General features: G+C 38.1%; 1 protein-coding gene across 5 annotated transcripts in view; it reads right to left on the bottom strand.

The window, feature by feature from the left end:
• Positions 1–17,789, bottom strand: part of GRIA1 (glutamate ionotropic receptor AMPA type subunit 1) — a 166,436-nt gene extending 148,647 nt beyond the window's left edge. For 2 of the 5 annotated variants that reach the window (XM_042450323.1, XM_042450324.1), the window contains exons 1-3: positions 17,543–17,789; positions 14,666–14,850; positions 2,332–2,385 (exon numbers count right to left, since the gene is read on the bottom strand). In XM_042450323.1, the coding sequence (XP_042306257.1) occupies positions 2,332–2,385; positions 14,666–14,850; positions 17,543–17,717 (414 nt within the window). In that variant the 5' untranslated portion in view covers positions 17,718–17,789. The remainder of the gene's footprint in view (positions 1–2,331; positions 2,386–14,665; positions 14,851–17,542) is intronic. The other 3 variants (XM_042450322.1, XM_042450325.1, XM_042450321.1) reach the window with 2 other exon arrangements.
• Positions 17,790–18,629: the final 840 nt, after the last annotated feature.

The raw sequence follows: 18,629 nt of genomic DNA on the forward strand, positions 1-18,629 counted from the left end.
TTCCCCAGAGATGTTTTCCTACTTCTAGTGAGACACTTGGAGCACCTTTCCAAATCCTTCAGTTACTGCAAATTCTACTTCAGATGGAATTTTAGTGCACCTCTATCTTTCTTCTTTCCAAGTCAGGGGGCATATGAGGATGTCCTTTCACATATCTTAGCTTGTGTAAAAAGTTATCAGCCTGTCTGCATTCTCTTCTCACTAAGGACTTTTATCAGCACAACATATTCTGAAGCACCACAAGAATGATTGTGGGCAAAGAAGGATGGGAAGTATCCACTCATTTCCCCCCACCTCTCCTCTCTTAATTCTGTTTTATCTAATAGACTTAGGGAGCTGGGTATGTTTAACTTCGATAGAGAGGATTGAGAGATGGCATGATAACCATCTTTAAATATCTGAAGGATATCAAATGAAAGGTGGAAGAAGGTTGTTTCCAGCTGCTCCAGGAATGAAAATGTGAACCAGTGGATTCAATTTACAAGAAAAGAGATTCTATCTAAACATTAGGAAGAACTTATTTACTGGAACAGAGGTTGAACTGTGGAAGAGACCGTTGAACTGGAATAGACTGCGGGTTCTCTTTTTTGGGGAGTTTTTTTTAAAAACAGACTGGATGGCTGTCTTTCAGGAGTTGTTTAATTGTGTATTCTGACAAGTCAGGGGGTTGGACTAGATTGCCCTTAAAATCTTTTCCAGCTCTGTTATTCTAATAAAGCAGATTTTCATATGCGTTCAACACATCACATATATATTGCTTTAGTTTTCAACTAAAGGAGAAAAAAAAAGGCATCCAGCTTTTCTTTGATAAGATTGTGTTTACCACTGAGTCAGATGGTAACTGGAATATTATAGTTGACTGAAGTCCCAATCTGTTCTTTTGCTGAGAGGGCTCTTGGGATTACTAATGGGACATGGAACACTTCACTTTTGGTGCACTGACTGAAATGTAGTGCAGTTTAGAAGAGAGTGGAAGTCATTACTGGCAGCTTATAGCTGTGTGGTGGCCTAGATTAAATGAGTTTGAAAGTACAGACATATTGAAGCCATGTGGCCATGACATACACAATAACAAACCCTCAGACAATTATTGGCAGTCTCACCAGAAAACTAAAAAACAAAACAGCACTGGAGAACAGTTGTCACACTGAGACCTGTGAAAATGCATTCTATCCAAGCTCACAAAGCAGCAATGAGAACATTTGGTACTTTGTATTTGCATGTGAATTCTTGTGTCTTAATATTAGACTCACTAGAATTTTGAAAGAACTTATCAATACAAATTAACACCACATACTTGGGTTATTGGGTAAAGAGAATGAAGATAAATTCATATACATGCCCACATACAAAAGTGTACAGTCCAATGTGTGTTGACATGACTTGCTCTTCTGTTCTGGCCAGAGTATGGGCTCATGGAAGACTAAGGCAAATTTATATAAATTAAATTTAATTTATCCATGTCCACCGATTCTTTATTTTCTTTATTCAACCATTCACAGCTTGATTTTTTAAAAAAAAAAATAAATTTCAAAAGCCAAGCCTTAATTTTGCCATTTTATATAGGGGATATCATTTTACTATGCCGTTGTATTTACAGGGTCTTGAACATCCAAAGTTTTTCGTATCCCTGGGGGGGGGGCGGTCCTGGAATCAAACCCCAAGGGATACCAAGGGCTCACGGTATTTTAATGTTTTCATACTCTTTTCATTGATTCATTTGAAAACAACCCCCATTATTTTATTGATTGTTTTGTTTTTGATATTTACATATTGCCTAGAGGACATTTACCACCAAGACAGTATATAAAGATGTTAAAGAATGAAAGAATGGAGGAAGAAAGGATGGCTGGTTTACCATAAACAGTATATGCAATTTTAAAGATATCCTCATACAGATTAATTGGGATTGGCCTTGAGAAGTATTTTTAGTCAGCAGGCATCTAGATACAGAGAAAGGTATCCAAGTATTTCATGTCCTCCTTCCTCATTGTATGCAGTCTAGACTAGTATATGCTAAACAAAGTTGGATGCTTCTGAGAATCTTGCTAGAACACAGTATGCTATGATGACCATACATGTGCCATTATGTATAATTGGCAGAATAATATCACTCCCATATATATTATTGTTTTATGTTCATCTTTGAAGATTCTACAAATACTAAAGAGAGATTCTAATATATACCAATAAATAAATCCAGTTGTATTCAGTATGCCATCTTCCCAAGCTACTTCACATAAAATTGCACTGGAAGCTTCCAACTATAAAAACAAATTGATCAGAAAATATACATTGTAGGCAATAAGAAAGAAACATGATCCATCTTACCAAAGTTGCAAGAATATAGTGGTATCCTTTCCCGTTATTTTCAATCTTGACAATCTGCAGTGGTGAAACACAAAACATTTAATTGAACATCATAATGTACCAGTAAAGTGTTAACAGTTTACAATATAGGTACTGTATATCTTGGTTAACAAAGCCTTTGGCAAAGAAGTTTCTTTTTACAAAGTATGTTTACACCAGCCTTCCTTGTTCTCTGAAAGACCTTTTACCAGCATTGGCATTGGGAGGATAATAAGGAAGACTGGAGAAAGAAAAGAAAAATAATCCATGGATGCAATTTGGAAAAAGCTTTTAGGTGGTCTGTAGAAGGTGGTTTAAAAAAAACTTACACAAGACTTGTCTGGCATAGTGGTTTCATTTCACATGTGCTTATTAGTTTTGGATAAAAAAATTGCTGAAAGATGTTGAACTGCTCATCTCTTCTGTGGTATCAGAACCTATTCCTATTCTTTCCATGCTATTTCTGTCTCATACCAAATTTTCTGTTAAAGAAGAAATGGCCAGGAACACATCTAACTGAGGCATGTTTGTATATCGCCTATCTTTGTAGGGCTGTTGGGACACCTGAGAGAGGGTCTTCTCTGCTGTGGCACAGCGGTTATGGAATGCCCTCCCCTTAGAGGTCCAATTGAACCCCACCCGTCAAAATAAATAAATGTGGCTTTTCCTTGATCCTTTGGGATTTAATTGATTTCATTCAATTTGCACTGGTATGGTTTATTATTTTTAAATTGTTTTGACTGGTTATAAATAGTCATGTTTTACTTGTTAAATATTTTAATATCCTTATAGTCTTTTGAAATTACATAGTTCTTTGTGGGTTTTTTGCCTATGTGGCCATGTTCTGGAAGAGTTTATTCCTGACATTTCACCTGCATCTGTGGCTGGCATCTTCAAAGAATGGTGGCATGGATGTGTGTGGGGTATATATATATATACTGTATAACTCTTGCTTGGGGGAAGTGATTTAAATGTTAATCTGTTCTGGCCTGTTGGTGAATGGACAGGCCTCCTGGTGGAGGGAATGTACGAGAAGGCTTTGTGTCTAATTAGTGATCCATTGTCTGCTGGAAACCCCCTGACTGTGGGTGATGTTTATTTGCATGTGCTGAGTCTTGATTTTGGTGTTTTTCAGGACCAGTAGCTAAACCTTGTTTACTTTAAGGGTTTCTTCTTTCCTGTTGAAGTTGTCCAAGTGTTTGTGGATTTCAATGGCTTCCCTGTGCATCCTGACCTGATTGTTGTTGGCATGGTCCAGAATGTCAGTGTTTTCAAATAGTGTTTTATGCCCAGGATGGTTTATAACGTCTTCTGCTACTGTTGATTTTTCTGGACATCAGAAATGCTGCCAGGCACAGAAAAAAACCATAGGACTGAAGACAAACAACCACCCAAATTGAAGGTATTTTTACCATACATCAAAGGAGTTACAGACAGAAAAAGAAACTAATGAGGAAACATACTCTCCAAATAATCTACAAACTGACCAAGAAAATCCAGCAAAGGAAAGGAGAGTCCCTCTCACAGCCTCAGGAATTTACCGCATACGGTGCAGCTGCAGACAAGTCTACATAGGGACACACCAAACTCAGTGTTCAAAGACGAATCAAGGAACACGAGAGACTGGGTCAGCTAGAAAAGTCATCAGTAGCAGAACACATTATAAACCATCCCGGGCATAAAATGCTATGTGAAAACACTGAAATTCTGGACCATGCCAACAACTATCAGGTAACAATGCACAGGGAAGCCACTGAAAGGAGAAGCCCTTAAAGTAAACAAAATTTGGGTACCAATCCTGAAAAACACCAAAATCAAGTCTCAGCACATACAAATGAACATCACCCAGGTTCAAGGGGTTTCCCAGCAGATAATGGGTCACTAATTAAATAGACACAAAGCCTTCTTGCATATTCCTCCCACCCAGAGGCCTGGCCATTCACTGAGATGCCGACATAGATTGACATGTAAATCACTTCCCCAAAACCAAGGGTCACACAGTACATATACCCCACACACCTCCATGCCACCATTCTCTGATGATGCGAGCCACAGATGCAGGCAAAACATCAGAAATAAACTCTTCCAGAACATGGCCACATAACCTAAAAAACCTACAAAACCTATGGATGCCAGCTGTGAAAGCCTTCGAGTTCACATTTTGAAATTACTTTTATTGTTTTATTGTTCTATGCAGATTTTTTGCACTCTGGCCGAAGAGCCTTGACTCTAGAGTAGAATATAATTATATAAATAAATAAATAAATAATCATTATTTTACACTGCTATAAATGGGGAAAAATACATTGAAACTGCCAAGGAACTCCTTCAAAATATAACTCTCAAGTTCAAGCTAGAAGAACATCTCTGACACACAGTCATATGCTTCGGTTGTGATAAGAATGAGCAAGTAAAAGACTAAAAAATAAATGCAGTGACTTCATCCCCAAAAGAGAATAAAAACATATTATACTATAGACCCACCCCACACAAATGTATAGCAAATTATGTGTCCCTTTCCTCAAAAGCAAAGAAGATAATGAACACCATGACTTGCTGGGTGATATTTGCTTCCATGGTTCTCAGAGCTGTTTACATATTGAGACAGAGTAGAAAATGGGAGGGTGAGTGGCTTGCCCTTTTGTTTTCACAGCTTCTGATGTAAAGCCTGAAGTGAGAGGAGCAGTTTTCATGTGGAGTGACCTGTGTGAACTCCTGGAGCTATCTGGAGCTTACAGATGGTGATGGGAGATGTATCTCTGTATTTCTCAGATGAAAGCAGAAGTGTGACTCAGGTTTACTGAAAGTACACTGTCGCAACCTCAAAACTGCTTTACTAGATAAGATCAAGTTCCAACCAAAGTCTTGCAGAGCTACTGCTGGTGAGCATGATGTTTTGGGAATTCTAAGAGTTCTTTTTTTTTTTTTTAAGAACATTTTCTTCCAAGCTCTGCTATCATGTCCAACAGCAGATGCCTCTGGGAGCAATTTGTAAGCAGAGCATATCTTTGCTCTGTGAATATATCAAATATCCAGAGCTAGACTGCCTCTGGATATGGATGGTCAATTAGTACCTTGAGAGACCTTGTTGTTTTTATGTGCAAGCTGTGTCTGATTTATGATCACCCTAAGGCTACCCTATTTTCAGGTTTTCTTGGCAAGATTTGTTCAGAGGAGATTTGCTTTTGCCTTCCTCTGAGGCTGAGAGAATGTGACTTGCCCAAGATCACCCAGTGGGTTTCCATGGCTAATCAGGAATTTGAACCCTGGTCTTCAGATTCATAGTCCAATGCTCAAACCAGCACACTGACTCTCCTTCTACAAATTTTACTAATTTGTTTCAAAAGGCATCTTAACTGCTGGCCATCACCATATCATGCAATAGGAAATTAAAAGGCTGTGGAAACAGCCCTGAAGGAGCAGCCTCCAGCTGCCCCCTTTTCAGCCAGATTGCAGCTACGGCAACTGCACACCACGGCCCCGATCTGACATTTCCAGGGCACAAAAAGAAGGTGCAAAAAGTGGCTCCTTTTTGCACCCTGGAAAGGGTGCAATAGCTGCAGCGCCGTGGCTATATGGCACTCCTTCGGCACTGTATCATGCAGACTCAGTGCTGGAGGAGCCCTGTGACACCACATGCTGTGTGGTGCAGTGTGCAGTCACATCGCCCTGGGTGCAGAGCCAGGGCATGCATCGTACAGATGCTACGCCCTGACTCTGCCCCAAGACTGGCCCAAAGTGTTAGTCTGTACAGGGCCTAAGTTAATTTACTTCACTCTCCTGTCTCTTTTTTGTGTTAAGTGCATATAGTTTTCCTGTGTCAGGGATTATTTAAGTAGTGAAGGTATGAAGCAAGTAGTGATAGGTTATGCCAGTATTTACATTGTGAAAGCTTCACAACAGAAACCTCTAACGCCTTTCTGGGATGCAGCAGTATTTTCTATGCCCATCTCAGAGACTACTCAAGAGAAAGAACTGAAAGATTTGTTGAGTGAGATGAGGAATCTGTAATTGCAATGCAAGATGCCTGCCAATGATTTTTAGTCTTGTTAGTACAATGCTTAGAAATGGTCAAATTTGTCAAGCTTGGTTCCAGTCATTTTTTCATTTTTTAAAATCCTACAGTAATTTCAGCCTGCATCAGTTTTATTTTCTTTTGAGCAAATTTGTGTAAACCTTATGAATTATTGGTTTAGTTCCAAGGGTTGGGAGACCCTAAAGAAGGGGCTGTACAGTTATTTTCAGAAATCAAGAAAAAGCTAGAGGACAGGAGCTGGAGATGCCAGGGATAGACCCCTTTCACCTTCAGTAACACAGTAAGATTTAAAATAAGTTTAGGAGGGAATTAAAAGGTACATTCCTTCAGGTGGAATTTCTATTATGTATTTGTACCTATTTCTTTCTTTGAGGATTTAAGGTTTGCCCTAAGGTTACAATACTTTGAGCAGCATATACAGGAGAATCCTAGAGTCAAGTTGTGCACTGGCATCTCATTGAATGATGGAAATTTCAGGATCAGTGAATATGTGTTCAGTTTGGTATCTAATTTGTGGGATAACTGTTTTTTTTAAAAAAACTGAACTTAAATTGTGATTGTGTTTTCAGTATTTTGTATCTGGCCCCACATAACCCAAGTAAGAGGTCTATCTGCACCACCATGTGATGCTCCAACAAGTGATATACCCTAATACAATGCTTCTTTTTACATTATTTTCCTTGACACATTTTGTGTACCCTTTGTCCTAAAGCATACTTCTTTTAATTGGAGGGTTGCATCACATAAGCAAGAAAAGGGCAAACATAGACGTACAGCTGTATTTTGATTTGCATATCAACTTTGGAAGTGCATATTAAAATGGAAATGCATATAGTCCCACCCACCTCCTCCTCACATCTCTGGTCATGCTCAGGATATTTCTTTCTAGCTCTGTCCCAAATGCAACCTGCAGAAAGTAAATTGTCATCCTAAATCTAATGAACATTTTCAACCAGGACTGTAGAGCTGAAACATTTTCAGATTCTGACTTGAGTCAAATTGAATAAAGGTCAGTCATACCTTCTCATGCAATGTAGCTAGCAATGTACTCATCAGTATTTAACTGTGCCCATGGTACACAGTATCTTGAGAGCAAATGTTGCCTCAGAGCACTGAAATCTAGCCAGCATGGAAGATGGTTATAAAATAATAATAAATAATAATAAAGTTTTTATTTGTACCCCGCTCCTTCCCAAGATCAGGGCGGCTTACAACAAATAGTTAAAACAGAATAGATACATACAAATCAATCAACCAAATACAATAAAAAAAACAGGCTAAAATGCCCCATTAGCCCAACCTCTTGGCCACGAAAGAGGAGGGAGGCCCACAGGATTTTATTCGTATAAGTTTGTATACGAATTTCCTGAATAGAGAAGATTGGTTATTGTTTAAGCATTCTCTTTCCACCATCATCATGACCTTTGTGGGGCTGAATGCAGACAGTTTTATTTCTTCTTTATCAATATAAATATTGAATGACTGATAATGCTGTCATATTTCTTTCCCAATAAGAGATATAATTGCCTTTGTGGAATGGAAGAGGCTGTTCCTAAAGGGCAAAGTTAGTTACATTGCTCCGCATCTATTTTTATTGGCTTTTTGTTTCCATCCATTTTGTTTCGATAAATGGGTGCCATGCTCCTTTCAGACTCTCATTAACCCAAGATTTCTGCTAATACCTATTCTGGAAAGGAGAGGAACATTGTTAGCCAAGGAGCACAGCTTTCAGCTATCTGTGTGAGTCTTTTTGACTCCCCCACCCTTCCTCCTATATTTTTATTAGATTTCCAGTTATTAACAAGGATAGACACAATACAAATTACATTTCAAAGTTGTTGGGGGGTGGGGTGGGGTTTCATTTTAGAGTACATAACCACAGAGTGGCGTTATGTGAATGGGCTTTCAGTTAAGCATCAATACCCAGGTGAGATCAGCAGGAATACTAAACTATCTCATAAAAATCCTTGGCATTACAATTATCACCAAATGGATTAACAGTTATTGGACACTTGTTCATGTGTTAACTAGCTCACCTGCCTCATCCTTTTCCAGCTGAAATGCTCTTGAGTATACATTAAAAGCTGTCTGACTCCTATGCTAATATCCAAACACCTCAATTAGTGTTATCAGAGCAGACATTTGCTAGCACTTTTGGATACAAATAAGTAAGGCTTCACCACCTTTCACACTAGGCAGATCTCCTGGGTGGGATAATTAAATAATGACTGAAGCAAATGACTCTGGAACTGCTGCAAATCAGCACGATCTTTCATGAAAAGGTTCATGTCTGCTACATGATTTTTTCCTAAGCCTAGAATGCTACTTAAAATTCAAGATATCAAGATAGTTTAGGAAATGTATGTTGCTCAGAAGAAAATGAACGTGTCTTTTCCAATATCATTGCAGAATAGTGAAGGTGAATTGCCTTCTCCAGTATTTCCAGGAGAAATTATACAGTTATGCTGGTGAATCAAAGTCTCTTGCCACACTGTAGAAATAATCCAGTTTGACACCACTTTAACTGTCATGGCTTAATGCTATGGGATTCTGGGATTTGGTGTTTTCTGAGATATTTAGCTTTCCCTTCCAAAGAGCTCTGGTGGTCCACCAAACTACAGATCTTAAAATTCTATAGCATTGTGCCATAGCAGTTAAAGTGGTGTTAGATTGCTAGGATCCAACTTGACTGAAATAAATGCATTTCTTTTTCACATTCCAACAGATCTGAATCTGAACAGAATGGGTTCATCATTCTGGTACAGAGGGTGCCAGGCCAATTTACATTGTTCATGTGCCTGGATAACAGTCAATCCAACAAACATTCCTGACTTGATGTTTACATTATCTCTCCAGACTAGATGTCAAAATACAACTTCTCAGATATCTTCCAGATTCTTTGCTATCAGAAGGCTTTTAACCCTTATGTGTCAGAGAAGAAGGAGATTATCACACTAGCATCTGTAGCCTTCCGATCGCATCCTAGAAAGGCTCTGTAAACTAACAATATGGGAAAGGGTGTTACCGCATTTGACTTGTGTGCGGTTAACATGATGACAATGAATACTAGCTGTGTCAGCTTATTTTTCTGGAGCAAGTCCCTGAAATCAAGGTATGCAATTCTAAAAATTCTAAAAGTTAGTTCAAGTGAAGCCATTATGTAATTTATTTCCCCTTCAGTAGAAATGGGAAATCATATTCTATTATTTCCTTCAGCAAAACAAACAAACAAAAAGAGTATGAGTAGGATTCGTATAGGCTGGGACATGTGTGTAGACCAGGAAAGCCAACAACTAAGCTTGAGCGTTGCTCATTTTCTTTAATACTTGCATGTTGAGTCTAAATTAACGTGATGAAAAAATGTAAAACCTTCCCACAGTTTTACCCTTGTGACAGAAAATGTCGTGCTTGAAAAACCTCTCCCTGCCATTCCACTCATAAAAGGTATTGGCATTATACACCAGCAATTTATGTGTGTGGGCAGAAGCCAGATTGAGTTAGTTAGTCTCTTAGGGCCAAACAAAATGTTATGTGGGAGGTGTGTGACTGGATCTCCCAAAGTAATTTCCTTTTTCTAAAAACAGATGCTTGGGGCAGAGGAGGGGAACAAGTTGAATCAGGGCCACAGCACCATCTCTCTCTCTCTCTCTCTCTCTCTCTCTCTCTCTCTCTCTGTGTGTGTGTGTGTGTGTGTGTTTCTCGTCCTCTCTCCCTTCTCTCTGTGTGAATTTTCTTTGCCTTGTGCTGATTCCTAAATGAAGATCACCCCTGATCTAGAGCTCCCATTAATTGTGCTTAGGAAAACATTCGTTCAGTAGCCACAGAGCCTATCAAGTCCCAAGGTTAACTTAATTATCAAGCTATATTTGAATTATATTGTATACTGAGTTGTTGTTTTTTAATTTTTTAAAAAAATTCTTTGTTATAATGCTTCTAGTTCAATATGGTACACTGAGGATGACTACCTGTCTTTTAATGGGAAAAGAGACAGAAGTAGACTACCTCCTAAGAGAGAATGTTTCTATCACTTCATCATTTTTAGAAAATGAAGAGGCTTCAGAGCAACTGCTCATCAGATTTGCAGATGACACAAAGCTAGGAGGAATAGCCAACACCACAGAAGATAATATCAAGATAGAAAAGTATTTATATAGGCTAACAAGAAGAAATTTAACAGAGACAAATGCAAATTTTTGCATTTAGATGCCAATATAAATATCAGACTCACAACAATTGTCTGCGGGTGGGAAGAAAGTCTTTCCTTGGGATCTTATAGACCTGATCAGGAGGGCTTTAAACTGAATTTTCTCCAGGAGAGAGATGATATTCCAGAGAGCAGGGGAGACACAAAATATAGCGATCAGTGCCTCAGTGATGCAGGGGGAAGTGGGGCAATAGCACAAGAGTATACCAGTGGGAAGTAGGGGAAACAATAAGGAAGCATTTGGAGGAAATGACCCATGGTCTTAGCTATCTCTGTCCATTGGGAAATGAGGAAATAACATGGGAAATAAACAAAATGAACTTGTTTTCACAAAGAAAAGGAAGTATGATTTAACTGGCATTACTGAAACCTGGTGAGATAGGTAAAATGCAGTAACAGAGAGGGAAGAACCTATTCCAAAGAAATAAATCAAACAGGAAAGGAGAAAGAATAGCATTGTATGTAAACAATGTGTACACTTGTGAAGAGACACATGACTTAAAACATGGAAAACAAGCTGAGAGAATTTGTAAAAATATAAGCTGGGTAACAAAAGTAAGTGTAAAAAGATCTAGGGGTCACCATAAATCAAAGCAGATGAAAGGTTCTCCCAGCATACCAACTGCCACTGCCCTGGCCTTGGAGGAAGAGAAGAGGCAATATTGCTTGACCTAATCCTGCCCCCACTTCCATCCTCTCTCTTTGTGTGTTGTGTCCTTATATTGTAATTCTGAGACAGGGAACTGTTTTTTCTTCTTATTTTTCTTGTAAAACACCATGCACAGTGAGGGTTTTAAACAGAGGTTGGATGACCTCCTTTGAGAAGTGTTTTAGGTTTCTATTTTATTGTCAGAGGGTTGGCTTAGATAACCCATTACCTCTTTCAATTCTATGACCCTACAAGCTCTATGAACTTTGAGCTCAGCAATTATTCTTGTATCAAGTTTTTGGAGATTATCACACAGGGGACGAGACATCATTGTCCTTTCCCTGTCCTGTCCTTCCCACACGATCGCAGAAAGGACTTTTATATGACATTGCGCTTATCTGGACATTTCCCATCCGGAAAGCACTAGTGACAGCGATTGCACGAAAGCCTTTCAAATGAAGTCGTGCTGATCCTGTGATTGTCTCATCACTGAAGTGACATTGCCCCGGCATTTTGCATTAATGGGAGTTCACGTTAATACAACACCATTTCAATGACAGGATAATGGCAGGATCAGTGCTACCATATTGAAGGATTTCACCCGATCTGCCTCATGGACAGGATAAGGACCAGAAAATGATCCTGTCTCTATCCCATTTGAGTGTGATAATCTCCTTTTTTGTGTTCCCTTTGATTGCCAGGCCTGAGTTCCCCAAGAACTCAGGATATTGGTTGCTCTGGAGAAAAACACTACTGCCATTTACACCCTTTTGTTTTAGAAAACACTAAATGCTAAATGCTAAACACCTCCAGAAATAAGATGAATATTTGGATAAAGAAAATGGATAATTGGAACTCTTCTGTTTTAGCAATAGCAACAGCAAGTATATTTCTATACCACTTATCAGTGCACTTAAACACTCCCTAAGTAGTTTACAATGTGTAAGCTAATTGCCACAATCAAGCTGGGCATTCATTTTAGCGACCTCGGAAGGATGCAAGACTGAGTCAATCCAGAGCTCCTGGCTGGCATTAAACTCACAACCTTGTGGTTTTTGAGTGAGTGCTGCAGTACAGGCATTTAACTACTGTGCTACCAGGTATCCAGAGTATTCACCTTTAGCAGCAAAAATCCTAAGGTGTCTTAAGGAGTGATTTACTTACTAGGGCATAAATGAATTTTATAAAATCAACATTTACTGATGGAAGGGTAAGCATTCCATGTTTTTTGTTTTTGTGTCTTTGTGATGCAGTTAATTCAGCACTCAAAGAGATAGTAAAGGAATTTCAGGCACATAAACTGTCAGCGATCTTTCGACAATACAACTTCCTTGGAAATCAAATGAAATATACAGAAAGTTAATTTCTAAAAAGAATTAGATATGCTGTATTTTTTTCCTAAATGTAAGAACCAGGGTTTCATACTGCAAACATAAGAAGGCCAAAACCTAGAGGACTGGAATGCAGTCAGACATTCTTTATTTGAAGTCTACTTTGTAGTCAAAGATGAAAGTTGGTTCTCTTGAGAAAATAACTCTATACTTCCATTCGTGCTTGAGAGTCAAGCCTAGATTCCATTCCTTTCAATGCTACATTTTGATTGTACAGTCTATAGTGAGGAATTGAGGAACCTTTGTGACTGCTGAATGCCTCTAGAATGTATTGCTCTCTGGCAATACAAATCACAGTTCAGGTTGGAGTTATAACGCAACAGGTGAATACAAATAAACAGATGGGAGAAACCCAAGGGAACAGTGAGATTAATTTGATAAACATTCTAATCCCAGTGTTACAGCACAGCAGCTGTTTTGCTTTGGACAATATTTTATGCATCAGAGCAAACATGCAATCTGTAAAGGGATTTGCAAATTGCGTCCATTTACTTTCTCAGACAAGTCTGCCAACTTGCACACTGCCATAACATCCTTGGGTTCTTTTGCCACAACTACAGTTTGTTGGTTACTATGCTGGTTTTGAAATATATATCACAATCACTGGTGTGTGTTACATGCCAAATTGATTGCACGGTTTCTAGTTCTTTGTAAAAGCTATTCTAGTTTTTTGCAGGAACTGGTGATAATATTTTAGAACTTGTTACTGGTAAAGAAGGTATCATCATCAGCAAACCCAAGGCTGGCACATTGGAAATTGGAAACTGTATTCATGATATCTCTAGCTTTGGGAATGTGGGAGGAAATTAGAAAAAGTGACAGTCAGCTGCAGGGGTCAAAAACCATGTCCTGGGTGAAACAGAGGTATGACTGAACTAGTTATATGTTTTTGTAAGGGAATAAAGAGATTGAACCAGGAAGTCAAACACTCTTGGCTCCCAATAAGGATTTATTGGAGGTTGTTCTGCCTCAGATCTTAACATTTGGATATTGCATGTTCATTAAACAAAAAGCAGTTTCAGATTTTGAAAATATGAGGTTTTAGGTTAAAAAAAGCATGAAATTAGTTTTGTTAAACAAGGTTTTAAACTTTATGGGAACAAAACTTTCAGTGATTAAATGGTAAGATGTACTGAAAGAAATTTTACTAATTTTAATGATAAGATTCATTGGGATAAGTGTGAACTCAGTGTTTACTGGAATAAATTTGAACTAAGTTTAAGAAGATTGTTTTGCATCATTTTTGTGGTCTTTCTGATGCTAGAAAAGAATTTTTATTCACCCAAATATTTTAAATAACTTAGTAATATTTTTTAAGTATGATTTTGTTAGCTGAAGATCCTCCATTCCAAATTCCATGTTTTATTTATAATTTTAGTTGTGATATATTAGTTGTAATATTTAGTTGTAATATTGTTTTATACAGTATTTTAATGTTATATTGTGACCCAACCAAATAATCTCTGTTATGTGGTGGCTACAGAACAGCCAGCATGGTGTAGTGGGTTGAACACTGGGCTGACTCTGGAGACCAGGTTTTGAATCCCTGCTCAGACATAGAAACTTGCTGGATGACCTTGGGCAAGTTACACTTTCTCAGCCTCAGAGAAATGCAAAGGCAACCCCTTTCTAAATAAATCTTGCCAAGAAAATGCTGGGATAAGTTCACCTTTGGATTCCCATAAGTCAGCAACTACTTGAAGGCACACAACAACAGAACTAATATTATATAATACTGTATATGTATTTGTGTCTCTGATAGACCTTTAAACTCAAACACCAAAATCAAGAAGGTAAGAAAAAATTCAAAAACATTTACTACAAATGTCAGCCTCTCATAACTTGTTTCAAATTCCTTTATTTCTCTTTCATTCTCATACCTACTTTGATATCCAGAGTATTCAGCATTAGCAGCAAAAATCCTAAGATGCCTTAAAGAGTGATTTACTTATTAGGGCATAAATAAATTCTTTACTCTTTAAGGTATCACAAATTTCTTTGTCGTTTTATTCAATAGTATTGGTGTTAGAACGAACCTTGCTCAAGATGGCATTTAGTCGCTCTGCTTCACAGTCCACCACCACAACCCGTTCCTTCTTCTTTTCCAGATTCAGGAAGAGTGTTTTGTAGTCCTTTTCTGTTGCTGTCATGATATTGACAGCTGTCACCTGCCAGTTTTTCTCTGCAGCTGTATCCAACACTTTTTGAAGAACTGACAGTCCTAGGATATAGGAATGGGGATGAGATCAGGGATAAAAAGAGGAATAAATTCCAGAATTAATTCTTTGGAGCAGTTTTTGTGTTACTTTTTCTTTCTTGATAACAGCCAGTGGTATCATGGACCTTGTACATTATCTACTTCTAGGCAGAACTTGGATAAATTACTTTTTTGAACTAAAACCCAACAAGCATGAATGCAAGAAACTTGCTTGAAAAGTAATATTGTCTAGCTCTTCAAAACAGAGGTCCTTCTACTTTACACATTTATTGGACTATGATTCCACTTCAGCTACCATGGCTGGTCTCTATGGAATCATGAAGTTTGTAGTAAAGACCCTTTAAATTCTCACCCAGAAAGCTTCCCTAATGCTTCTGCAAAACAACAAGCCCTGGGATTCCATAGGAAGCAGACATGGTAGCTGATGTGGAATATAGTGCCATAATTGTATTGTGCCCTCCAATGGTCCCAATTTGGCAGGTCAAAGGAATAAAGGGGAAATACATGTCCAATTTTGAAGGATTTGGCTCTTCAGATTTGGCAGCTACAATCCCAATTAAGTCATACTTTTGCAGCTACTGTACTCTTAAAATGTCTGACTTTCTTTCTCTTCTTCTCACTTTTCCTTTTTGTCCTTTAGCTTACTTCAGTTACTGGAAACTGAGTTCAAAGTGCAAAAGTCACCTAACTCATGAACTGAGAGAGGAAAGGAAGGGTTTAAATCTTGCCCTTATCAGTAGACTCAGGTAAAAGTAAACTGCTACAGCCTTTTCTAGCTTGTTTGTTCTTCCTCATTCATTTTGCCATTTTAACTACACTCTTATGTTACTTAGAGACATGTGATCTGGTTTTCACCTATCAAATGTTGGAGGCTATTATCATTTAGTGATGTAAAGAATATTGGTCAAAATCGATAAACAGAAGAAATATTTATTATTCAAACACTTTGAAAGCTTTTTAAAGAGGAGAAATTATGAGCACTTCTTGATCAATGAGTAAGAATTTTAGTTTTTAATTTGATGAGCAGGATTTGAGTATTTTGCATAAGCAAAGCTACCATTTATATTGGGTTTTTCTAGCAGAGGAATGTTCTTTAAACCTCTACCAAACTTCCTTTTTACTTGCTAATTGAGTTTGAAATGCCAGATAATTAATGTAAATGTTCGCTTCCCTTGTCTTTTATTTTCATTCAAGAAATCTGTGAAAAATACTTCTTGACAGGGAGAGAAAAAAAAATAACCTTTTGAAAGTGGGACTTTTGAAAAGAGTATTTTTTTTTAAAAAAAATTCACACCTAGTTCTCGATGGGAGAGAAGAAAAAAAATTGGTTTATCACAACATTATATCATTATATTTGTTTCTATCAAGGCATTTTCCCAGTTCAGGACTCAAAGCTGCTTACAACAAATTTAAAAACATATTGGTAAAAATCAACAAGATGTAAGTTAAAGCAAGATTAAATAATAATAAAAAATTAGAACCATGTTTAAAAAACATATACCCTTAAACATGCATATACACACCAGTACAACAATTAGCAAGATAAAGCACGATATTATGGTGGGATGGCCTTCTTTAATCAATCATCAAATAAACAGAAAAGATCTTGTCTGATAAGGAAAGTAGGGAGCGTGCTTGTTTAACTTCTCTCAGAAGGCACTTCCAGAACCTGGGTATGGCAAGGAAAGGGTTTCAGAGGTTTGAATATTCTGGGAGCTGGTCAGGACTGGAGCATGTTGATGGTTCATTGGATTTTGAAAGGTTGCATCAGCTTATGAAAGCCCCAAATGTTTAAACCTTAAAGAAATCATTAAAATGCTACACTTCCCTTATGACCACAGGGGCTGTTTTCCAATGTTTTTGGCCACTCTGGACTGTTTTAGACTGAAGAGAGCCCCCCCCTTTTTTTTTGCCAGCCAGGAAGTTAACTGGACATTGACCGAGGCTACATCCATACTGCAGAAAAAATCCTGTTTGACACCACTTTAACTGCCATGGTCCGGTTCTATGGAAGTCTGGGAACTCTAGTTTTGTCAGATATTTAGCCTCCTCTATCAGAGAACTCTGGTGCCAATCCAGTTCTCAGAATATCATAGCACTGAGCCATGGCAGTTAAAGTGGTGTCAAACTGGGTAATCTGTGCAGTGCGTATGCAGCCCCAGTTTACTTGCTGGTTGACAAAGACCTCTTATGGGCTTAAAACAACCTGTGTTTGTATGGAAAACTGCCCCATGTGCTCCAGTGACATGGAGAACATTTTAACTAAAAAAAGAAAAGAAAAAAAGAAAAATAATTGCCACCCCTCCCTCTTTTTTTTCTTTTTTGTTTTGAGCATGTTACAAGGCTCATGGGGCTGAAGAACAGCATGGAACTGCATGCTACCTGTAGTTTATAAATAAAGCACACTCACATGATCTGTAACCCTCAGTTTAAGAAATAGCAAATCAGTAGCCAATATGTCTGTAGTATCTTCCAATACGTAATATTTTATAAGCCAATCCTGTAAGGTAGGTCAGCATTATTATCCCCAAGCTGCAGATCGAGGAAGCGGGATGCTGAGGTTACAACATGGTGGCTTGTTTAATGCAACCTACACATATGGTTTTGAACCCATAACCTTAGGACTTCCCATGACTCTACCCCAATTCATCTCCACCTCCACTTCTTCCTTCTTTCTCTGTTTGCTCATACTCACCTCGGTCAGCATCATAAATATATGTAAATTTCTGGCACTTGTAATATTCTATAACGTTGATGAGGGCATCCTGCAGTTCTGGGCGCAGCTGAAGAACAAATTGGTTCGATGTGTCGACAGGGAAGCTGGGTGTTACAAAGCAGACATGTAGTGCCCCACAGAAGGATGTGAGCATGTTGACAGTCCTCCTCTCGTAAAAGCCAAAGATAGCATAGACTCCCTTTGAGAACTGTGAACAAACTGAGAGAGAGAGAGAAGGGGAGAAAGCACGTCAAGAAAGCTGTGAACAAAAAATAGACACAGTTCCATTTCATTCTTTTATAAGTTCTTTTATAATGTTGCAAGGATGTGTATCTTTCAATATGAAGGACTCCGCTAACAACTAATCAAGACTAAGACATTCCTCTGGCATCAAAACATCGTCTTTTGAGTATGAATTTGCTGAAGGCTTTTGAATCCTTAAACTAGTACAATTGTGTAATCTTTCTCCCTCTCTCTTTCACACACACACAGACATTTTGTAAATGGTTGGTTTATGCCCCCTAAAGGAATTAAAAGCCAGCTTCTTAAATAATACTAGAAGTAAAAAAAATGGCAGAATTAAAATGTATCTCAACACATTCACCCAAGAAGAAAGGATGTCATAAGAGCTCCCTGTCTATGGAACATTACATGGGGGAAATCGGGCAAAATCGGGGGTTTAAACAGCGATTATCCCATGCAAAATGCGATTTTGCAATTATGATTTTCACATGACATTGCTATTAAACAGGCAATAAACAGCAACAAATCATTTATGGGGAAATCCTGAAAATGATTTGTTGCTGTTTATTGCCTGTTTAATATCTAGGCGTTTGAAAATCTTAATTGCGATATCCCGTTTTGCATGGGATAATCACTGTTTAAAACCCCAATTTCCCCATGTGATAAGGTCCAGTGTCATCATGTGATACACACTGGGATTACATTACCATATCATACTCCATTTGTAAAGTCAACATGCTTCTGCAACCTGGTGCATTCATTGGATATGGATATTCCTTTTGTGTTAGCAGTGCATTGTACAGAAATATGAAAACATCCTATC

Source organism: Sceloporus undulatus, chromosome 2 (assembly GCF_019175285.1).
Source record: "Sceloporus undulatus isolate JIND9_A2432 ecotype Alabama chromosome 2, SceUnd_v1.1, whole genome shotgun sequence".
Taxonomy (NCBI): Eukaryota; Metazoa; Chordata; class Lepidosauria; order Squamata; family Phrynosomatidae; genus Sceloporus; species Sceloporus undulatus.